This window comes from Melospiza georgiana, chromosome 20 (genome assembly GCF_028018845.1).
Source record: "Melospiza georgiana isolate bMelGeo1 chromosome 20, bMelGeo1.pri, whole genome shotgun sequence".
Taxonomy (NCBI): Eukaryota; Metazoa; Chordata; class Aves; order Passeriformes; family Passerellidae; genus Melospiza; species Melospiza georgiana.
Window position 1 is genome coordinate 12,182,069 of NC_080449.1, and position 24,094 is coordinate 12,206,162.

Here is a 24,094-nt window from a genome sequence, read left to right on the forward strand (position 1 = left end):
TCTTGCATAAGAATGTTCTGCAGGCTTGGCTTTTATAGCTAAGGTGCACTGTTGTAGCACAAAAGCTCTGTTCAAGCTGTGTAATTTTTAAACAGGCTGGAAGCAGAGGTATGGTATGGAGCATGTGCTGCAGCAAGAGGAGACAGTTCAAAGGAGTGGACCAAGTTGTGTGTGGGAGCTGCACTGAGGGTCAAATGTAGGTCTGGTTCTGTAAAGTATGTAAGGAAGTTGCCAACACAAATATTACCTTGCAGCTTACATGAGCTGAGAGAGCGCAGCACAGCCCTGCAGCAGGGATGGAGCACAGTAACCATCAATCTGGTTCCCTGAGGATGTCAGTCCGGAAAGGAAGTGTGCGCTGCCAGACAGCCTGCATGGAGCTGCAGGTTTAGAGGACTTGTTGTTTGAAGTATTGTTAATTATTGCTATTAATATAATGGAACACAGACTAGAAGCTGAGTTTTTGAAGTATAATTAAAGCAGGAGTCAGCAGAGGGATTTCTGTGCTGTGAGGCAGAGGCACGGCTCAGGAGCAGTACCTGCTGAGGAAGGTGAATTCCCAGAGTGGCGATGCTCTCCATGCAATTCCCAAACGCTGGATTGGAGGGAAGAGCTGAACCGAAGGGATCAGAAAGCTTTCCCAAGCTTGTCCTGCACTCCCTTTTGTCAGAATACAGTTCCAGTTGGAAGGCAGCCACTGGCACCTTGGCTGAGGATGGGAACAGGCTGCAGAGTGTGACGATAGCTGCCCTCCAGATCGGGCACTGGCCTCAGCTGCCATTTGGGCTAGCCAGTAAATCATTTGGCTGGCTGGAAGGGAGCCTCTCCATCTCTCCATCCCACTGCTGTACAATGCAGCTCCGTGCTAGCTGTTTCATTTCGAATTAATGAGTGTACATAAAAGAGTTAAAGCATCAGTTGTTGTCAGACGAAGAAAGAAAAATCTTTCTTGTGACTGGGATGCTTTTCAGGAACTTGGCTGCCAGGAAGGCGAGAGGCATGTGCTTTTCCACCCTGCTTTAGGTGATGGCTTAGTTCAAGGGGGCCCAGATTTGGCTCAGTCAACAGTTGTGTTGGCGTCTTGCCATCAAATGTGCATAAAATGGAGCTGACTGCAATTCCCTGCTCACTCTAACATGGAGGGGCAGCGGAGGGACCCGAGGCTGCTGTGCTGTGCCGTGGCTCGCCTTGGCTGTGAGGGTTACCCTGGGGTGTGCCACCCCTGCAGCACGAGCTCTTGCTTTGTGACTGGCTCGTTGCTTTCCCGTCCCTGGGTCGTATTTTGGTGGCTTGTCATAACTAATGCGTTTCAGCCCTCGTTGTGCCTGTGCTCCCAAAATCTCTCTCCTTTCTCACAGTGGCTCATGTGCTTTTCCAGAGGTAGGAGCTTGGTCTCTCACTTGCAGACTCTTGCTATGGTTCTGTGGCTTATGCGCATTGCCACAAAATCGAGATAAAACACAACTGGCATTTTAGCTGCTCCAAGAACATTGTGTGTAAATAAACCACTAAATAGTTCAGCCTGTGAAATGTAAATACACACAGCTCACTGCCACAGCTGATGGTGTTTTTCTGTCTCCCTTCTACCCTCCCACCCCTGCCAAGAGTGGGCCAGCCTGATGGTTTTTTTCCTCTTGCTCTTTCATACAAAGCAAAGGACTGCTAAGTACCATGTAGGTGGTATGCAGGCACCACCACAGATTCATGATTTGAATTTGGATGAAAAGAAACGCTTATGTCCTCTTCCACATTGCTTCTGCACCATCTTCTGGAGATTCCTAGGTTCTGATGACCCAGAAATTCTTCTTTGGTCTGACTTTGAGCTTGAGCCTGTTTTTAATAGCAAACCAGTGAAGTCAGTAGAAGAGCAGAGGCCCAACTGTGATGACATTTTTAGCCTGTGCCCTTTGTTCATCCTATACACAAAAGGTCGTGAACTGCAGTGAAAGAGGGATCACAGAGGGCGCAGAACAGACAAAGCTGGAACAAATTGTCAGTGGCAGAAACATAAAGAAGAGAAGCGAAAGTTTTGTGCTCTGAAGGCGATGGAAGGCCACGTGCATCCCACGGTGAGATCATGTCTCCTGTGTTCAGAGTGATCCGCCCAGAGAGGATTCAGAGGAGGCTGCTGGTGAGGTGTGGCTCCCATGATCTCAGTGTAGGAGGCAGGAAGGGACTGCACGGTTTCCATGGCACGATGTTAATGAGCACCTCCGCGTGTTTCTGAGGGGAAGGATGCCAAAACTGCAGTTCTGGATACACACAGGTGTGCTTCCTAGCAATAGAAGGATTTTTAAATACGTCTGAAACATACGAAAGGCCTGATTCTACAGTCCTTGAAATTAAAGTAATGGGGTTGACACTGCATATTGTATTTTCCAACTCATTTGACTCAGAATGGAGTTGAATGTGTGGTGCTGCCTATTTCCCTACAGGAAGTCATGACCCTGTTCCTGACGAGATTTCACAGGTAATGCAGAGGTGGCAGCTCCCCTTAAATCTGAGCTCTTGTCTTCTCATCCTCTGATGTGCTGAGGAAGGAACGATGCATTCATGTGAGAGCATAAACTTTCAGTTTGCAGTAATAAAATTTGTGTAACTTGTATAACAGTTCTTGTGTAACTGAGTGCCTGCTCTGTGCCACTTCCACTGGCCACAGCAGCGTGCAGCTGGGGAACGTGTGCGTGGGTTTATCTTGTTTTCTTATTTATCCCCTGCCTGCTCCTTTCCCTTTTTTAGGAATGCAATTGCACGATCAGGCTTCCTCTTTTTTCTTCTTCAAGCAGCTTTTCAATCCCTTGTCTAATGTAACTGTTGTTTTTGTAGGGGGAAAGGTCCTGAAGATTATCTAGTGAGTAGTTTCCACAAAATTGAAAAGAAGTTGAAATAATGTGTTTAGTGCATCTGTTAAAGGGAAGGACAGACAGAAGGAAGCATCTGGCCAGCCCCTCGGAACGTGTGGAGCCCCAGGGCAGTGGCAGCTTGCCCTGTGCTGGGGAGAGCTGGATTTAATGGGATGCAGAGGGAAGGATCAATCCAGGTCGATGTGGGACCAGGCTCCCTGTGCCTGTAGGAGCAACTGCTGGCCCTGACTGCTCGTGCACTGGGGTGTGGGTGTGTTCATACACAGGCTCACTGGGGTTTGTGTCTTTTTATTATTTGCTTAGTGATTTCCCTCTTGCCTAATCCTTAGAGGTAACAATATTTTTGCAAGTTAGCTCTAAAAATATGTATTTTAGTAGGAAAACCAGTTTCTTGGAGAATTGTAACTATATACCTCCAATAGGAGGTAGTTGCTAGACATAGTTACATTTTTAGGTGATTTTGTCAGCCATGCTGTAATTTGTACACGAAGTCAGTAATTCATTTATCCTTAGTGCCCTTCGAAGTAAACAAACATCCAGGCAGAGAGAACATGATTTGACCAACATTATCAGTGAGATACAACAGCTGATTATTTCTGTTTCCTAAGTTAAAGTTGCTTTTCACTGTGGCAGTCAGACAGAAGTGTCCCCAAGCGCCGGCTGTGTGGTTTTCCTCGTGCATGTGCACAGAGCACTGAGCAGAGCTGGGACACAACGCTCGGGTTGTTCCATGAGCTGGCCCTGGGCACTGCTGTCCCCAGGGACTGAGCCTTGCCAGGAGCTCAGGTGTGGGCTCAGCCTGCTCCCAGATGCTCCTGCAGCATCCAGCGAGCTGCTGGAATGGGAGCTGATGTGTCTGGAAGAGCTGCAGCCTCTGCAGTGCAGACGTGCCCTGAGGTGAACAGTGGTTGGGGTGAGGAATGTCTGTGATTGCTTCCAAATTTTACTAAAAACCTTGGAATCATAAAGAAATCTTTCCCCCCCTGCCTACATTTTGTGAAGAAATGGTTTGATGTATAACTGCTCATTGCCATTCCCTCTGAATTCCTGACTCCAGCAGGCTGTGAGGTTTTCAGTGCCTGTCTGGGGGGAATTGCTAATTATTTATTTCAGTGTTTCTTGGGCAGAACTGAGTGGTGTCTTGGGAACTTCAGGGCAGTGGCTGTTGATGGAGAGTTAGGAATGAATTTGGTTTCTAATGCATTTTGTGTTGTCTGAGGCTCTGTCAGGACTAGCACTCTGAGCAGATCACATGGAAACACACAGATGGTTTTCCCAAAACGTGCAGTATAGCGTTGAAAGAAAACATGAGACACGAGTGTGCCAGTCTGCAGAAGAAAGGGACGGGCAAATAGGGTGCCAAGGTAGGCATCCTGCTTGGTGAAGGTAAGATTGGCTGGTTTTTGGTAGAGTTTTGGGACATGATGGTTACAGGCTTTGTGTATGGACGATCAGGAGGTTGGTTTTATCTGTGCTGGTAATTTGCAGATAAGGAATAGATACCAGCTGGGCGCCTGGCTTTGTGTCACATCCCCTTTTGGCAGTGATGCTGTGGGAGATGTGTCAGGATGGAAAGTGGAAAGAGAGCTGGTCTCTCACTCAAGGTTTGACAGCTTTAAAATCGTGATAGACTGGAATGTGTTTTCCACCATTGGGTTCTGTAGAGAGCAGCTCTACAAACATCTTAGTTTGGGGAAAATCCTGTATCAACAAGATAGATGAACAAAGTGTGTTTGCTTTTGGTTTTTGGTTACGACTTGTGCCTCTAAGCAGGGAGTGGGAAGCATTTGAAAACCAGTCAAGGTTCCATATCTGAGAAGTGATGGCTTAAAAAAAGGCAGTTGAGTTGTACAAGTGCTCTGTCAGGAGGTCCAGGTGTCACATGCAGGAAACTGCTCCTGATTCTGCCTGTCCTCACTGATACATGAGCTGACAGAGCCCTGACATCCTCCTGTGCCCTCAGGTTACACCACGGCTGCGCCTTCAGCGTGCGAGGTTTCCTTTGCTGTACACGTTGGGTGGGGAGTTGGGACCCTCCCCTTCCAGCAGGCACTGAATGGCAGCTTGCAGTGATGCTGGCTGTGGAGCAAATCTGAGAGGATGTAATGCACTTATTGAACATATCCATGCTGGGCGTGCATTGTCAGCTGCATTTCCCTGACCCAGAGCGTTCCCTCATGGCTCACAAAGCCTGCCTTGCTTTGCAGGCCTGGATCCCAGGGCAGGGCCAGGGGGGAGTGCATACCATTAACTTCAGCACTCTTTTTCTCTTCCAGCTAAGCCTGGAAAACCTTAGCCAAAAGAGAGCAAACCACAGGGAAGTGGAGACGTGTGTGATGTAAGTGACATCTGACTTTAAAAATACTGCCCAGCACCGTGAAACCCCTGTCCCATGTCCCTCCTCTGCTGCCCTTCAGCTCCAGCTGCCACCCTCTGGGGTGGCTGTGAAGCTCTGCTACCCTGGCTGCTGCAGGGGGATGAATTTGTCAAATCCAGTAATGTGTTGCATTAAGCAAACCTGGAATGGTCTGTTCTGAGAGCTGGTAGGGAAGAACCTGGCACACCAAGTGTGGGGCTTGGCGAGCACGGCTTTCCTGCCTTGTATGGCCTGAGGAGTTGGCAAAATCTTTGAGAGAATAATAACTTCTGCTGGAAGCCACCATTTTCTGACTTATTTTAACAGTCTTTTAAACCAATGTTTCAATGTCTCCTTCTGCAGACTCTGGAGAGCATTTTTTAATGTGTTACTTAAGAAAAAATTGTCATTCAAAACATCCCAACAGTTTCTTTTGCACGCAAGAAAGCAAAAAGCATCAAGCAGAGAACAAGAAATGAAATAGGAGGTATTCCTGGTATAGTTGGGCTGTCAAAACTGGGAGAACTGTCTGTCTGCAGATGATCCATGTGACAACTTCTAGTATCAAAGGGAAGGAGAGGTCCCCGTTGTGGATGTGCTCCTGGTTGCTTTTTATTTACATTGTTCATTTGGAGCTGAGCAGTCCCTTAGGAAAGGGCCATGTCAGGAGCTGTATTCCTCCCTTTGCTGTGCCCACTTGCTGTTCTAATAATAATTCTCCCTCCTGTCTGTACTGCTGCTGCATTACAACACAGTCCTTAGTGCAGGAGCACCTCCTCCTCTCCCGAGCTGCTCCTGATAGTAGCTCTTCCTTTGTACAGCACCAAATACCACCCTCTCCAGAGCATGATAAGCCAAAACCAGTGCATGAAATAACTAATTTTATTTTCCTTCTCTGTCAGCTGGAAAAGACAGCTTCACATATTTTTCAGGCCTTCCGATACCTTTCACATTGGCAGGCTATGGATTTTCTGGTGTATCTTTTATTGATTGCATAAATGGTCTCTTCACAGTGGGTCTGGTGAACTCCTTGCATGTGAGAAGTACTTTGTTTTAAAAAACAACCCAAAGCCTAGCTGGTTTTATTTGCCTGTGCCAGGGCTGGCACAGGTTATGTTGGCAGTGGTTGGTGTTGTTGGGTAGTATAACTTTAGGGTGATGTAAAATAAAATTCACTGCCATGAAGTTAAAAGACTGATATCTAGATTGTCTGAAACATACTTTGCAACTTAAGCAAGCTCCTCAATTTTTGCAAAAGTGTCTGAAGCTGCTGTGGAGTGCCTGGACAGCCACGGTGGAGCGCAGAACCTACGGGCTCGCTGCAGGATTTAGGTCACCCTTGCTGTGGAGCACACAGGACCTGGGGTATTGTCCCTCTTGCTGAAATTCCTGAATCACCTCCTGGCTACTTCTGACATTTGTTTTTCAGGTCTTGCTGTTCACTCCAATCTCATGTGTTGGTGCTCTGGTACTTGGTGTTGTTTGTTCTGTGCTGTGTAAATGTGAATGCTCAGAGGTTTCAGGCCCAGCCTGGGGCTCACAGTATTGATGTCCTTCTTGCCAGGCTCACGCCAAAGCTTGTGGCATGTGGGTGCTATGTTTTGGACTCTGGCACCTGTATTGCAGTTACCTGACAATACAGAGACACTTTTAACCTTTTTCTGGAGCTCTTCAGCAAGTGGTTTGTGCAATGCCCCCACGGCCTTGCTCTGGTGGGCTGTCACGTGGGTGTGTGAAAACAAGTCTGTGTGGGCTGCCTCTTTTCTAAACTGGGGAATCATGAGACTGCTTGGTTGGCAGGGTGGCCCTCTAACTTACCCCAAAAGCTGGGTGGAAGCTGCCAGTTCCTCCTGCGTTTGTTAGGCATGAAGTGTTTGTTCAGGGAAGCATTTCTGAGGCCTCTTCAGTTATTGTGAAGGATTTTTTTTGTGCCAGTTGCTGAAAGATGCTTCTGGGTGCTTCCTGATGGCTGGAAAGAGTGAGCTTTGCCATTTCCTGGCTTGGACTGGGACATGTAGGTAATTATTTGTGCAAATAGCATCCAAACAGAAGTGCTGCACAAATGGAAACCTGTTGCTTACCAGAAACACACCAGGACTGGCAGGGAAGCTGCTGGAAGTAAAAGCCCTGCATGTGCCCAGTTAGAGGTGTGTTTATCCTGCACAAAAATCCTGAGCAGGGCAGAGCTGAAGACCTAGCAGCCATTTCCAGAGATGTTTTGTTGTTGTTTCTGCTGCAAAATCTGTAGCTCATCTGTGTGTGCTCAAAAGGGTAATTTGATATCTGTGGATGTTTGGAGTAAGATTTTTAAAAGCCACTCTGCCTCTGTAAGCTTTCATATTCCCTTACTCACTCAATGCTGCAATTATCTACATTATATCTTAGTTTTTTGTTCAGGTGATTATTGTACAATATAACATTTTACTCAGGTGAAGAATAAAAACAGATCTGCAGGTATCTTTGTGGGCAATGCAGGCCATGGAATTAAACAGTCATGAGCATGCAGAGAGGAAGGATCGTAGGGTACTTTTCAGCATTCTGGCTAAATTTGCCTGTTTTTAGCAATAGGAGCCATTGAGCTACAGTTTTCACAGTAACAGAAGAAAATTAAATGTAAAGAGAGCTGAGGCTAGTCTCTAAATACAGCTGCAGGATAAATACCTCTGCAGAAGGCAAATTTGGAGAGGATTTCTTTGTCCAAGTGTGAAACCCAAGTGCTGTTTGTGCTACAGTCCTTCATTGTCACTTTTGTGTTTGTGAAGAAGTCTTCAGAGTTATTTTATTTTGTGACTATTGTACCACTGTTACTTTTAATTTTGCTCTGTTAACTAGTGCATTGTTCAATAATTAGTCCCATGCCTTGATTCTCAGCTGTTTTTTTTAATGAGTCTTGAGAAGAGTAACCTGTGGAGAACTGCATGCTCTGTGTTACATCCCCATGGAACTGAAAATGCATCTCAGTCTGGATGAGTTCATAGCAGCCGTTGATTTTTGAGTAATTATGGCTGTTTTTATCTTCATAGGACTGAGCTTGCCCTAGAAGAAACCATGTCATCAGGGGGAGCTGAAGATGATATTCCTCAAGCAGAGAGAAAAACGGTGACAGACTTTTGCTACTTATTGGATAAATCTAAGCAGCTCTTCAATGGCTTAAGGTTAGTGGATTTCTGACAGTATTCCTTCAGAAAAGCCTCAGAACACACACTGCAGTATGTGATGCTGGAGTCAGTACAGTGAACATTTCAAACCCCAAACCAGTGTGTTTAGGAGAGAGTAATGCACCCCTCTATGGGTACTTTTGGACCATGTGTGTAAGAATGTTTGTAGGAGCAGAGCTTCCAGTTTATAGTAAACTAGGATTTGGAAATCCCAATAAATTGATGTGATTATTGCTGAAATTGTGTGTCTGAGGGCCACAGTTAAGGATTAGATGTGACTGTGTGCCGACCACAATATGCAAATGCAAACCACTACTGTCTCTGTGGAAAAAGAAAGAAATGAGGAGAATTTTTCTGGATGGGAGGAAAGTAGGAAAGGGAATATCTTTGGGGAAGAAATTTAGTAATAAGCAGAAACATCAAAACCATACCCTGTATGTGTCTGCTGAAACAAGTGCCTTATCTGAACTGTGGAGAAAGGTAAAATCTACATTTATCTACTAAGCAGCTGCAACAACAGCTGGAAAGTCCAACTGCTTTGTCTGCAGGGGAATACACGTTTGGACAGTAATATGGATATCCTGTTTATGTCAATATATGCTGAGTTTAACAGCATGTATCCAAAGCTGCTTTATTTCTAAGCTTTGCTGTAGAGTCTCTTAAGTAACAGGGGTTTGAGCTCATATCTGGTTGGCAGTTCAGCCTCTTACTGGTCTCTGAGTAATGCTGTATGTTTGGGCCCTTATAGCTTGCTGTTAGTCAAACACAGATGGTTAGCAAAGATGCTTTTAATTCCTCCACCCCCTGCTACTGATAATCCTTTCATGTGCTTTAGAAGTTGATTACCAAATCCAAAACAAACATTTTGTGCTCCAAAATCTGAATGGCAAATGGGCAGTGGAGACAAGGAGCTCTTGGTGATTGTGTTTGACCCCCCCATGAAAGGCAGTCTAAAGCAAAAGGGCTGAGATTTTGAGACCAGGATTTCCAGGACTGTATATGACATTACACTGGCTTTCTGATGGAATTTGCTTGAAATTTTGGCCTGAAATGAGCACAGTTGATGTGTGGCTGTGTGCTGCTCCAGTTCAGATCAGAGGGTGGCAGAAAACCTCCAGCCATTCTGTGCCTCCTGTGCCATGGAGGGAGGTAGGGCTTGTGTCAGATTTCGAGATGAGAGATGGAGTTTCTCAGTGTATCCATGGTACTTTTCCAGAAGGAAACCTTCTTGTCCAGCTAAATGAAAAGAAAATGGAGAATACCTTTGGATGAAGTATGGCAAATAAAAATAGAGATGGGATTAAGCAGCCAGTGCTGCTGTGTGAAAATAGGAATATTGCAGAACAGGAACCTCTGTCCTTACTGTAACCTGGCACTGTTACTTCTTACACTTGACCACCATTTCACCTCTGAGACTTGTGATTCCCGTGGGCATAATGACAGGAGAAAGCAACATTATAATTCTCAGGTATCTGCTGTGTTAGTGCTTGTTCTCTGGGGAGTTCACCTGGAAATGTCTTGGCAAGCATCCCAATTCTTAGTCCAGTTGCTTCATAATAAATGCGTTTGATTCATGCCTGACGCCTTCTGTTTTGAAGATGATGACAGCCTTTGCTGCTGTGTTTTTTGCTATTCTCTTGCCCCTACCACATTTCGCAGAAAAGAAGAGATGGGGGAGGGAGGAGAGCAATGATTTCCTCCCCAAAACCTCCTCTGGGCACTTCAGCTACAGGGAGCTGAGCCTATAGCTGTGTTGGCAGCTGCTTAGCTGTTGCTGCTGCCAAAAATTGCAAGGGCTCAGCCTGCCACGTCTTTGTTTCAGTAGCATTTCCTTCCTCTCTTCCCCATTCAGATGCCAAATACAGCATTTGAGGAAAACATATGATGGTCTGCCAAGGTGGCTGCTCGAAAGTGCTCCCAGTGATAGCATCTCCTGTGGCCATGCTGCCAGGGTGACCCTGGGGGCTGTCATCCTGGGCTCTACCCTGGGCTATAGGCTGGAATAAACTGTTGATGAAGTGTGTTGCAATGGCTCTCTTCTCCCCTTTCCCCACTCCCACTTGCTTTTTTCTTGGAAAAGGCTGGGAAGAGGGAGGCTGTAAGGAAGCAGTTTGTCATGGTGTATTGTCACTGGTATTATTTTCTTTTAAATGTTAAAAAGTGCTTAAATGTGTTCAGTATCACCAAGAAGCCTGGAACTTCAAGGAATTAAAAGACTTTCAGCAACTGTATTGAACTGTATTTTAGGGAAGTGATTGTCCCTTTGTACTGGGCACTGGTGAGGCCCCTCATGGCAAGAGAGACACTGAGGGGCTGGAGTGTGTCCAGGGATGGGAACACAGCTGGGAGAAGGTCTGGAACACCAGGAGCAGCAGAGGGAGCTGAGGGGCTCAGCCTGGAGAAAAGGAGGCCCAGGAGGTACCTTCTGGCTCTGTGCCACAGCATTTCTATCCCACTGCTGCTCAGGTTCTGGGAACAGGAGCCTCTAACTACTACAAGCCCATGAACATAAAAGGAAATTGTCTCTTTTTATCACCTGTCAAAACTGTGAATGTCTTTAAAGCTTTGAATGTTAAACTTACAGTTATTGTAGCCTTCCTCTTTGAAGCATGCTGCTGAGTCTCTGGGACTTTCTCAGCATCTTTAATGTCCCTGTGTGACAACTTCCATGTGATGCTGGCCAAGCACACCTCAGCACCTTTAATTGGGCTTCAGCCAGTGTTATCTGGCAGCATGGCTGAAATGAACTCCTGACAGAGAATTAACTATAAGCACGTAAGTAGTGCTGGCCTTTGGGGAGACAAAGAGTACAGCAAGAATTGTATAAAATCCTGGTCTGTCTGTGAAATTTGTCCACCAGCCACACTAGTGCAGCAAGAGAACCAGTCTTGTGTGCCCAGTGTGAGAAACCCATCATTCTAGAACATCAGAGTTTGTGTCTTCACATCCCATTTGGAATGTTCTAAAAGCCAAGGAACTGGAAATGGTTTCCACTTGTTGTTGCAGGCTATTGTACTGTCCTAAATCAAATCTCCAGTCCCTCCTCTGCATTTGGATTCGTTTGGTTGCCCCTTTTCCCCTCCTGTAGTGGTGTTCAGCCAGAGCAGTGCTGAGCCAGCAGCGTGGGCTGGGCACACCCCACAGGAGAGCCTGCTGCCTTTGTCTCTCCTCACTGCTCTGGTGTCCTCCTGTAGATCTGGAGGCAGCAATAAGTCTTGCTATAACATAGCTCTTGAGCTCTCACCTTGGGTGTATAATTGCTTCTGGGCCATGTATTCCCTCTCTCCTTTGGTGGGAGGAGCTGTGCTAAAAGCCCACTCTGCAATCAGCCGAGGCTTTGGGATTCTTTTGGGCTAATTCTCACCAAATAATGCACATTCTCATGTTCTGTTAGAAGACTGCACTAAATGTCCTCTTCTGCTTATGCATCCGTCTTCTCATGGCAGAATTTCTTGGTACACAGGAGCAGCATGTGTGATGTTCAGCACAGAGCAGTAGAGGGGTGGCAGGAAGGGCAGCTCTTGTCTGCAAAAAGCAGTAGTGAAAGCACAGTAATGTATTGTCATAAATGAAGTTTTATTACAGCCATGTCAGAATACTATCAAAAGAACAAGTGCTACTGTCTGTTTCCATGGAGATCCTTCCCGTTCCCCGGGGAGCCGAGGAATCCGTGGTGTTGTGCAGCTATGCCAGCTGCAATTAGGCAGGCAGGCTGCAGGAGGAATATCCGTGTGGACAGGCAGCAGGGGCTGCAGCCAGCAGTGCCAGGCGCAGGGGCACTGCCCTGGCAGGGCCTTCTGCAGGCACACTCACATCTAGTGCTGCACACAAACCGAGCTGGGCTTTGTGTTTGGGGTACGTTAGAGTGTTTAGGATGTGCAGAGCAAGGTGTGGAGGGGGAGGTGAAGGTGAGTGTGTTAATTAGCTCGCTGATGAGGGATAGATGCATGAGCATCATCAGCCCATACCTGCACCGTAACCCTACCTGCTTAATGCTTAGTTTGTGCAGGTACCAGTGTTTGAGAGAAGGGTGCTTTCTTGGGTTGGGGTTCTTCAAGTCAGCTTGTTAATTCAGGCATTCTATAGGTTAGTGCCAGGGAACTTTGATTTGTATGTTTTTTTAAAAAAAATTATCCATTTCGGTGTTGGTTTTTAATTAAGTATTTTTTTATATATATACTTTAACATTGAATCTTGCGGATGTGCTAATTAAATTAAATTAAAGCTACCTCTGCTGTGTCAGAGTCTGTGCTGTATCTTGGGTGTGTGTTTGGACAGTGCCTTAGCTTCTTTTATCTAACTAAAATGTTTACATCTATTACGAGGATAGAAGGTGGTGAATTGTTCCTTGCAGAAAATGCTTTAAATTTGCATGTGTTTGTATCAAGCTGTATTTGAATGAAGATGTTGGTACCTTGAAGCACATATTTATATTCCTGTTTACCCCTTGCTACACAACATACATTGCAAGATTTTGAGCAGCCCATTGCAAGTTTGAAGGGATCTTTTTTGTTTTTCAATTTGGTAAAATCCTGCCCAGAATCCTTGGCATCTTCATGGAATATCAGCATCAAGTACTGGAATGCTTTTCCAGGCTGGTAAGGATTCATTTTACTTGTAGTAGCTGAGCTAGGTCCCTTCAAGCTGTGTGGGAAGTACAGTTGGCTGACGAGCAGAAGAATATTAATTTCCTTTCCTACCTCGGGTGCTGTTAAAGCAATTACAGTGAGCAGAAACAGGCCAGAACACTGCTCTGAAATGGTGTGTACTGCTCTGCTTCTCTGGCTCCCTCAGAGGACATGGCAAGGTTTCCTAGAGGTGCTGCTTCCCTTGGTCTCTGCCCTCCAGGCTTGGATGTGGCAGGTGCTGCTTTTCTGTCTGCTGAAGGTGATACATGAGCCAGCACAGTGATTTGAGAGAGCATTCCTTGTGGAAATCAATCTTGAATCAAATAAAAGAGGATTCTGTCTTGGAAAAGCCGTTCTACTTTCAGCTGCAGAGTTGTGCACCTCCTTTGAATGAGCTTTGGTGTAGATGTGTGGGGAATGTGTGCTCAGTGGGACTCAGGGGTTTGGTCCCCTCTGTTGCATTTGTTTCAAGATTCAGGTCACTCCTGGGAGATGGGAGGAGTGAGGGTTGAGAGCAGGAACCTTTAAAGCCAAAATCCTTAGGAATACATCATAGTCGTGGGGTGGAAATCTAGCACAGACTGGAAATGGAGGGGAGGCAGGAGAGCAGAGCTGAACTGGGTTGGCTGTCTCACCTTGTAGCACTGGAGACTGACAGGAACAAAGCAGAAGTTCTCAGGTTGTGTCGTGTCACTAGCTGTGAGTGAGAGGGTGGCAAATGTGGTGATGGTGTAACAGAACCCAGTGGGTGCTAACTGTGAGCATCCATCTGCTGGCCTGACCTGCTGATAGTGGGGCACTGGTTTTGGCTGTGATGTCACAGGCTCTGTTTCTGAAACATGGCTGTATCTGTTTGAAAAAGATTCCTTCCTTCATCAGTAACAATAAATATTATCAGTCTCTATTAACTCATTTCCATCTGCTTGTTCTTGGGTAGGGTTTTTCTGTATTATGATATTTTAGGAGTCCAATTTGTCTTTCTGTGCGCATAACCATATAATTACTTCTCTTTTAGCCAAATTGTAAGATATTTTCAAACACCTGTTGCATGTAGGAACATGATCATTTCCTATTTGGAGAGATCCAGTAACAACAAGTTTTGAGAAACTGTCAATCATGGTTCTTGTAGTTCTGGGTGCAGGCAGGATTCTAAAGTATGTGAATGAATCCTGGACAAATCAGTTCTGACTTTGACACAAACGTGCTCCTGTCGTGTTGGGCTGACTGGATTCTGCTTCCTAATTCTGCTTTTGTCACCGTCTCTTGCAGAGATTTACCTCAGTATGGGCAGAAGCAGTGGCAATCCTATTTTGGGCGAACATTTGATGTTTACACCAAACTCTGGAAGTTCCAACAGCAGCACCGGTAAGGAAATGTTGTAGGCAGATGTGTTGTGTGGGTTTGAGTGCAGCTTTAATCTCTGGAATGCCCAGAGCCCCAGCTAAGATTGAGATTTCACTGTGTTGTTCAAGCATGAAGGGAGGGAACAGCAGCTTCCTGCAGTGCTCACAGTCTGTTGAATTAAAATGTTGCAGAGTGTTCAGTGGGACTTTTTTAACAAACCCTTTTGCTCTACCTGAGTGTGTGGTGCTTTAATTTCTTACTGAGGAGGTGATGGATTCTGCAGAGCGGGATCTGGAATGGTGTGAAGTCTCTTGCTGCAGCGTGGGCTCTGATCCTTCACACCTTCCTCTGGCTGCATAGTCTGAATGTTCTCCTGGGAAGTGGTGACCTTTTGTTGTGTGTATTTTGTGCAGCACACTTATGTCTGGTTCTGGCAAGTTTATGCAAGATAAATGGCCCTTCTTGTGGGGTGTGTGTGCTGCTGGCTCTGTGGGGCTGCTGCTGGCAATGCTGCACCAGTAATGAAAGCTGAATTTGGCCCTGCAATGGCTCTTTGTCTTGTCTGGTGGGATGTTCTGGGAAATTTGGGAATCCTTTTAATCTTTCTTTTCTCTCTTGCGACATAGACAAGTATTGGACAATCGGTATGGGTTGAAGAGGTGGCAAATTGGGGAAATTGCTTCCAAGATTGGGCAGCTCTATTACCATTATTAGTAAGTAAGCACAGAAGAGGATTCAGTGGACAATGCAGGGTTAGTGGCAGCTGCATGCCAAATGTCTGGATGCTCAGTCAGGAGGAATCAGTGATTGGGCTGGTCATGATGCCTGTTTGTGAATGAGGGCCCCGGGGACTGCATGGGGTGCTGCAGGGAAGGGCTCCTGTGAGCCTGGTCACACTGCTACTGCCCAAGGACTTCTCTCCTGCCTCCAAAGGGTCTTCCACATGTGCTGCATTGGAATGTTGTGATTTGCAAGTTTGGGAGCTTAATGTTCCTTTACACTGTTGAGTGACCCCAGCACCCGTACGTGTGGTGCAGGATGGGCAGCTCTGATTGATATCTGAAATGGGATCCAAGCTCTGACACATCCCGCAGTGAGTCTGGCTCTCCTGGGCTGGCCCTTGAGGAGGGAGCTGTGCAGGGAGGCACAGGCTGGCTGGGGGGCAGGAAGGGAGGTTTGCTGTGGCTTTCTTTGCTGTGAGGCAGTGAGCTGATGGCCCTGTTCCCCGCAGCCTGCGCACCTCAGAGACCAGCTATCTCAACGAGGCGTTCTCCTTCTACTCAGCCATCAGGCAGAGGTCCTACTACTCCCAAGTCAACAAAGAAGACAGGTATGTCTGAATGGAGGCCCTTGTTTTTTCAAGACTAGAGAGGTGTGTGGAAGCAGCAAGGAGCTATAAACTGTAGGAGCATAACTAGGATAAAATCCATGTTGTTGAAGGAAGTTTCTTTTAATCCTTCTGCCACTATTGAAAAATTCAGGATAAATAAGAGCTTTGCTGTATGACTGGAAGATTACTTTGTTACCTGGTCCTAGATAGAAAGCTATTAGCCCCAAAATTTTGTAATTTTAAATCCTGAGTGGTACCAGTGCTGGGAGCTAGAATGCTGTGGGTGGAAGATGGGTCAGCTGGGCTGGAGCAGAGGAATCTCATCAGGCCTTTCAGGGGAGCAGCAGCTCATGCTGCAGTACAGTAAGGTTTGAACAGCCAGCCATGATATCTGACTCCCATGTTCCTGTCAAGTAAGGAGGCTGTTGGTATCTTAAATTATTTTTTATGTCCCTGTACTCAATTTTAACTAAACCTCCAGGCAGCCAGGTGGCTATTCATCACCACATGAGTTCAGTCAGAACTCTTAATCTGCAACTGTTCAGCCCTGCTGTGGTCTTAAACTCCTCCTCTCCCTTACCCCTGCTACCTGCCTCTGTTCTATTTTAATCTCAGTTTTGGCTGTGATGTTTTTGTTGTTGTGTCTAGGCCTGAACTAGTGGTTAAGAAGCTGCGTTACTATGCAAGGTTCATAGTGGTTTGTCTCCTGCTCAACAAGATGGATGTTGTAAAGGACCTTGTGAAGGTATGCTGGAATCAGGACAAAGGTGCTGAGGGGTGGGAGGCTGCTGGTCCTTGCTTCTCTAGTCTGTCTGACATCCAACACAGGGAATACCTTCTGTCATTCAGACATTTAATAATGACACTTCTGGATCAAATGATTAGGTTGCATTGTTTGAATGAACAGCAAGTAAAAATGTTCCAGAAGCTGCAGCCCAGACAGGGAGGTGCCCTGGAAGTGCAGCAGAGGAGCAGCAGGCTGCTCCCCACAGCATATGCTTCCCAGCCCTGTGACAACCTCGCTTCAAGCAGTTCCTGGGCCTGACAGCTTTGTGTAGGTTGCATTGCTGTGTGTGTCACAGCTCCCCTGAACTGCAGGCTTCGCTTAGCACAGCTAAACCAGCCACACCATCCCCTTCCTCAAGGTATTTAAAGTTACTTGCAGGCTGAAATCTGAGTCCCTGGTATCCATAGCGTATGGTAATAACCGGTGACATAGCTGTGAGTGGGATAATTATACTTAACTCCAGATATTCTTTGCATTTGGACCTACATAAAAGATAATTTGCATTGCCAGAACTCAGTGTAGCATTGGCATTCTGTCTGCTGAACGAGCGCGTTTTGGCTGGCATGTTAGTCAGGGGTGTGCTGCATATGTTCTCAAGGAATTTATTTATTTATTATTCTTAAAGGCCAGCACAGCTAACCAAATATAAGGTTACTGACTGCCTGGTAAAGTCTGGTTTTAGGAGTGACTGTGTCTATCTCTGAACTGTTTACCTCAGGAGCTGTCAGATGAAATTGAAGACTACACGCATCGTTTCAATACTGAAGATCAGGTGGAGTGGAACCTGGTTCTTCAGGAAGTGGCAGCATTTATTGAGGTGAGAATAGCATCCCCTCTAGTTGTTTCAGAGTTTCTGTCTTGTTGATGGAAGTGTTGTGTATCACCACATTTGTGAGGGAAGCAGGTGTGCCAGTGCAGGGGCAGTGTGCCTGTCCCATGAATCACTGACAGGTGTTCATAGGAATATTTAAATATTGCCAGAATGGGTGGCACCATTATCATTAACTTTCCTAGCTATTCTTTTCTACAAAGGGAAAGCAAGCTAAAATAGGCAAACTAAAATTATTATGACTGTAGGAATATGTAGTTTATTCTGCATGAATTTGTAAGGCTGTTGATGACATTTGACTCCTCAGATACAGCGAAGCTGAAGCAGAGTCCATGTCATTGGAGGCAGTATGCTTTTCTCACTGCTGTACCTTCATGTGCTTATCCCATGTATTTCTTGCAGTCCCTAAGAACCTTGCTTTTCCAGCTGGGAAGGCTTTACTCTCTAGCCTGCCTACAAATATGCAAATACATGTGTGGCAAAGTAATTTAAAAAATCTGCCTCATTTGTGAGATGTTTATTGTAAGTGCCGAGACCTGCGGACTTCTCTCTGACTGCAAATCTGTATGCTTTCCTGAATTCTTGATTTATTCTGGTTGCTTTTTTTAGGCAGACCCTGTCATGGTTTTAAATGATGACAACACCATTGTAATCACCTCTAACAGGCTTTCTGAGACGGGAGCTCCGTTGCTGGAGCAGGGGATGATAGTGGGACAGCTTGCTCTTGCAGATGCGCTCATTATTGGGAACTGCAACAACCAGGTAAAGGAAATTCTGGGCACCTGGCTTTGCATCTTTGGAGTCCCCCCTGTGACATCCTTTCTGATCATACAACAGAGATTCCAACAGAGGAGAACACTGAAATATTTTATTGTGATGGTTGCAGTGGTAGCAAGAGGAAGAGGGTTCACAGAAATAAGACCTAAAAATGAAATGTTAGATATTAGATCTGTGGTACTGACCTCTTATTGTTTATATTCAACTTGCCAGTTAAGTGGACACAATTGATTTTCATATACTGGATTATTTGTAACAACATTCACGCATGGGAGACCTCTAAGATACCTCTAGAAAAAGCTTGACTTGAGCTTTCATATGACTCACTCCAGCTTGTTGCAACTTCAGTGGCAACAGGAAGAGGTTTTCAAAAGACATTCTAGGTTCTGTTTTTAGATGATAATGATAGTGAAGTTGTACAAATTTCTTGGCTTCTCTCTGAGCTCTTTTCAGGTAAGCAAGGGAGTTATTTTTAAACTACAGCTTCATCTGTCTTTGTCAGATTTTGTCTGAATTCATAGTACATAGCTATTTCAGCACTTGATTAGTCCACATCCCAGGGAAGCTTGTAATTTGGAAGCAGGGGTCTGCAGTGCAGTGGTAGATCAGTAACAAATAGACTTTGTCTTCTGTGAGCTCTTGTAGAAGTCATTCACAGCTCTTCAGAGATTCAAAGATGACACTGACAGATCCCTGGGAGAGAATGGCCTCTCTGGTGTGCAGTGGAGTCTCTCAGCTGCATAATTCCAGAGCAACTCTGTTTAATGTGTATCTGGCAGAATAAACTGTGTGCCTCTCCTGCAGGTCAAGTTCAGTGAACTGACAATCGACATGTTCCGGATGCTGCAGGCTCTGGAGAGGGAACCCATGAACTTGGCATCTCAAATGAACAAACCCGGAATGCAGGTCAGTTCCACTTCAAACAAACCTGGCAGCACATCTTAACTGGGTGTTTTGTTGGTTGATTGCTTTTAAGTAGTCTACTCCTTCAGTATTGCCACTGTGCAGAGCAGGTTAGTAAAGGTGGCGTAACTTCCACTAGAAATTAGTGAAGAGTAGCTCAAACCCATGGATTCATCAGATTACTGAGTAATCTGAAAGTTAATGTCCCCTTCAGAGAAAGTATCAAGTATTCTATCTGGGGCCAAAAGAAAATGTGGAGATTTTTCATTTATTTAATTGAGATGAAGTGTGAATTTTGTCACTCATTTCTTCGGTGATACTTGAGACACTAAGAAGGATTTAGTTCACAAGTTTCACTGAGGGATAATACAAAGTTCTAGTTTGAATACTGTGCATCCTGCTTTACTATGTAGTAGGAAATGCAGGATGGGCAGACCATTTGTGTGGGTAGTGTGTTGGAACATTCTAATAGATAGAAATTTAGAGGATTATGAGACTGCTTTGATAATATCTGGTTGTTGGGGTTTTATGAGTAGTATTTTGTTTCTTTCTGTTAACAGGAGTCAACAGAGAAACCAGCCAGGCGGGAAAACCCCCATAAATACCTACTTTATAAACCAACTTTTAGCCAGCTATATACATTTTTAGCAGCATCATTTAAGGTATGTGAAATCACTGAATTTATTTGTAATAAAAAATATTCAGGAGTGTTTGTGACACTGAATGAAATGTGGATCTCCACTGATCTGGAGAATAGAAAAATCTTTAGAGTATTCTTTCATTTCATATCATGCCAAGCACAAGCCAAAATGGGGGAGGTGTATCAGGAGATTGCTGCTCTCGAGCACTGTACAGCTACTGAATCTCCAGTCCTGTATCCCACTCAAACTGTAAACAAAGCTTCCCTTGTGCATTGTTTGGGAGTTGGGCTCTGCGTGGATCTTGGCAGCTTTTGGGTTCCATATCTTGGAGAGCCTCAGATCTGCATAGATAGTGAAGGAGTCTGTGTGAGCAAATGCTTTGTCGGTGCTGCTGGAGCTCTGATACTAGCCTCGAGGTTTGTGTGGAGACAAGTTCAGACATTTCATCAGTGACACTTTTGGTCTGTTGGAAGGGGTGTCTGTGCTGGGGCAGGGCCAGTCTATGCACCAAGAACAGAGTGGAGGGGAGCCAGAAGCAGGAGCAGCACAATTGTAATGACAGTGTGTTTATGGAGGTGATGATTGAGTACTAAAATAAACTTGTACCTTTCTCCCCTGGCCCTGGTCCCCTGTTTGCATTGCAGGAGCTGCCTGCCAACAGCGTGCTGCTGATTTACCTGTCTGCCACGGGCGTGTTCCCATCAGGTCGTTCGGATAGTGAAGGTACAATAAAGGAATGCTCCCTGTCATGAACAGGGCTTGAATTCTCCTGATGTTCCAGGACAAGTGACCAAGAAAGATGTCACAAAGCTCCTTTAAAAAGACAAGTCAATTCGATTCTCCTGTCTGCTTAGTAAGATAGCCTTTATTTTCCACAAACAATAATACAATCTTTGTGTTTTAATTAGTGTGCATTAGCCTGAGAACTTTTCAAAGGACACATCCAGTTTTTGATGCATCTGAAGTATTAAAAGCCTCCCAATTTTGAAGACCACGTGGCTCAGTTGATGCATCAGCACAAAGTTCATAAAATGGCTCCATGGCACTCTGATCTTTCCAATGCCCAGCACAGGAGAACGTGTGGCCAGGACGTGGGTGGTGGAAGGACTCAAGCAGCTGTAGGGACTGGTCTATTTGCACGCTCATTAACCTGACAATTCAAGCCCTTCTCATGATTTTTAACAATTCCCCTCACCTCACCCTCCTGTTCTTTTCAATCTAGCAGAATATTTGGATGCAGCTGCAATATAAAAGCTGAAAACTGGTTGGCTGAAGAAAACACGGTCCAAAGATCTGTTTATATAATTCCAGAAAAAAAACAAAATATTTTTTTAACATCCTAAATATTATAAAAAACCTCATCTGTTTGAGACTTGCATTCCTTTATAAGATGCATGCTTTGTCCACCCCTGTGCATGATTTATAGAGCTCTCAAAATGTTAAAAGAAAAAGGAAAATCCCTGTCAGCTTTGGACAGCGGCAGTGATTTTTTAAAAATGCTTTTAACATTTTACTTCTTGCTGCAGCTTGGTGATAGGTCCTAACTGCAGTGTGTCCTCTGAGGCCTGTGGTGTGTGCCCCTCTCTGCATGTGTTGTTTCAGCTTAAGAGCTTGTGGCAGAGGCATCCAGGCTCAGCCAGCTGAGGAGCTGCACCCAGTGTGCAGCCTCACCACGGAACCCATCACAGCTGCATTCCTTTAATAAGGTGGTGTGGCCTGCACACAGTTCTGCCTTATTAAAGGGGAGAGCAGCTGCAAGTTGCACTGCGCATTGCCTGCAGGCCGTGTGTTTGGCAGACCATGTGAGGTGTTTGTAACAGTGCTAAATTAATGTTTGTCCTGTTCCTGATTTTGTGTCCCCAAAGCTTCCCTTAAATGGAAAGGCGCCTTGTATCCAAACCTGAAAAAATTGCATTTGGTGGCCAAATGTGGGTCAGCCAAGTCTGCACATGTATGACAGAATGAGGAAACCCTAATACTTTATTTTGCTAAAGTTAGTGACATTTCATTCCCATACCAATGGCAGAAATATTTCTTGGTATCTTGTGGGATTTGATATTTTTTTATAGCCATTGCTTTTGTGTTTGCTCTCCATCAGACATTCAGGGGGTAGCTCAGTTTTGCAAATTTAACAGAATATTCAGCTTACAGTGGGAGCACATGTCCAGGGCGTGTGTATGTGAAAATTGTGAATTCTGACTTTGAAATCTTGAAATACCTTTGATACAGATTTGAAATCTGGTTAAAGCTGTTTAGTCCCTTTGTCATTCTCTGAGTTCTCTCTTCTCCCCTTTGCAGTATTAGAACTGCAAATGATATTAGTATTTCTAGTCTTTTTGATTCATTTAACTTATTTTTTGATCAAATTGTGAATCTGGAAACTCATGCAGTAATTCTACAAAGGTATTGATTTTCCTGTATCAGCAATGTAATGGGTTTTAATCTTTTATCTCTATGGTGTAACAAGAGCCAATATTGGGATAATTTGCATTAATTTATGGGTGAATAGTGAATAATTAAATTACAAGTTATGAAATTGCATTCCTTGCTTCTCTTTGATAGATGCTGAAATTTCTAAAAAAGCATGAAAAGGAATATGCAGTTAGGGAAGTCTCCACATTCCTCTCTCCCCTCCTTACAGCTGCAGCAGTTCAGATTCCCGTAGTGTTCTGGGGTTTGTTGTTGCTTCCTCCCTGTCCTGTAGCCAGCAGATGTCCAGCAGGGTGAGTTGCCCCTGCTGATTTGAGCTCCCTTTCCCCGGGCAGGTCCCTACGATTTCGGGGGAGTGCTGACCAACAGCAACCGCGACATCATCAACGGGGACGCCCTGCACAAGCGCAACCAGGCCTACAAGGAGATGCACTGGTGAGTGTGCTGCAGCCTGCGAAGCCACAGCAGCTTGTCTGCAACAGGGAAAAATGCATCAGCACCGCTGCAGTTCAGACTCCTCAGTGCGGGACATCGTAGTAAGGATTGGCTTGAACACTCAGAAGTGAATGAGCAGCTTTAAATGATCATTGAAACAATTCAGCCTTACTTATGTAAGCTGGTATGAGTTCTTAATTACTGACAAACTTCAGATCAGTGGTGGATGACTTCTGAAGAAGTTAACCCTCTCTTGAACTAATGAGAAGTCCCACAGCCCGTATTATAGACAAATATAGACAATAGTGCAGCTGCTGTCTGAGGATGAATCTGGGGACTGCAGCATGGGAAATCTGTCTGCTTTTTATCTGGCTCTGGGCAGCTCTGTGGCTGAGACCCTTGTGCAGTGTCAGCTGTGCAGCTGTTGTGGTGCTCTGAGGGGTCCCTTTCCTTTGCAGCCTTCACCCTGGAGATCTGTACCCTTTCACCAGAAAGCCCCTGTTCATCATCGTGGATTCTTCCAACAGCGTCGCCTACAAGGTAAGGCCCTTGGAGGCTGTTCCCCCTGTGGTAGGATACAGTGCCAACCCCTAGTTAGCTTACACTTTTAACAGGCTATTTTTTTAAACAGTTTGTATTCAGTCTTTCTTTTCTTTTGAGGTTGTGCATGCTAGTCAGGATCTGACCCTATGAATAGGAACAAGAAGGAGAAGCACATGAACAGCCGCTCATTGGAAAATAATAAATCCTCCTGGAGGGAAAAAAGGTTCAAGATTTCCAAGGTCTCTGGTGGGAGGTTTACTTTTGTTTTATACCAAAGACAAATCTCGGTGTGTGTGCATGGGGGAGGGAGATAACTAATGTGCTTTTCTTTTTTCCAGTCATCCAACATTCAGTTGCTTTTAAGCAACAGAAAGGAGTCAAAGCATTGAGCCTGATCTTAAAAAACACGGGGTGTCTGTGTCTGAAAAGTGTCTGAACCAAGGAAGTAACAAGCCTCAAATTAGCATCCAGTGTTACTGTAGAGTGGTGTTTGCTTGGACACTGAGCCTCCTTCCTAGGGTCTCTGGACTTACAGTAGAATTGCTCCATGCCAAATCACCTCTGGGAATCTGCAGTTCGGGTAATGCAGAAGCAGGCATTGCACTCGTGGTGGCCAGTTGAATCTGGAGAGCATTACACATGTATTTTATTCATGAATGGGGTAATAAGAATGTGCTATATCTGGGGAAAGTGCCACTTCTTCTGTGTGCCTTTTTATAGCTCCATTATGTGCAGGGAGGGAGGGAACATCCACAGCTGCCTTTCGGAGGAGGAACAGGGACGTCTAGTGGCCAGAGAAGCTTGTGCCTTGCTCAGTGTCCACAGGCTGTGCTGTTTGCTTTGAAGGCATGTGCTGGCCAAGGAGAGGTACTAAATCAGTGGTCAGTGTGAGTCAGGGTAGTTCTGAATTGAGCCAGGGAACTCCTGCCTGACAGCCAGATAATGATCTGACCTCTCTGTTGGCTCTTTGGTTTGTTGTAGTGTAAATGTATCTCAGAGGGCTTTTTAAACACCACTTTATTTAAATTCACTGCACTGGTTTCAGAACAAATCTGCCTTTTTCTTGCAT

The 24,094-nt window shown here is 45.3% G+C and overlaps 1 protein-coding gene across 8 annotated transcripts in view; it reads left to right on the forward strand.

Annotated features, from left to right (window-relative positions):
• SCAI (suppressor of cancer cell invasion) overlaps positions 1–24,094 on the forward strand; it is a 37,470-nt gene that overhangs the window by 3,143 nt on the left and 10,233 nt on the right. For 4 of the 8 annotated variants that reach the window (XM_058038478.1, XM_058038475.1, XM_058038481.1 and 1 more), the window contains exons 2-15: positions 5,141–5,202; positions 6,479–6,585; positions 8,244–8,375; positions 14,276–14,371; positions 14,977–15,063; positions 15,582–15,680; positions 16,329–16,425; positions 17,186–17,284; positions 17,906–18,058; positions 18,878–18,979; positions 19,537–19,638; positions 20,262–20,340; positions 22,383–22,482; positions 22,941–23,022. In XM_058038478.1, the coding sequence (XP_057894461.1) occupies positions 8,269–8,375; positions 14,276–14,371; positions 14,977–15,063; positions 15,582–15,680; positions 16,329–16,425; positions 17,186–17,284; positions 17,906–18,058; positions 18,878–18,979; positions 19,537–19,638; positions 20,262–20,340; positions 22,383–22,482; positions 22,941–23,022 (1,203 nt within the window). In that variant the 5' untranslated portion in view covers positions 5,141–5,202; positions 6,479–6,585; positions 8,244–8,268. Of the gene's footprint in view, positions 1–4,048; positions 5,203–6,159; positions 6,197–6,478; positions 6,650–8,243; positions 8,376–14,275; positions 14,372–14,976; positions 15,064–15,581; positions 15,681–16,328; positions 16,426–17,185; positions 17,285–17,905; positions 18,059–18,877; positions 18,980–19,536; positions 19,639–20,261; positions 20,341–22,382; positions 22,483–22,940; positions 23,023–24,094 lie in introns of those variants that run through there. The other 4 variants (XM_058038482.1, XM_058038476.1, XM_058038483.1 and 1 more) reach the window with 4 other exon arrangements.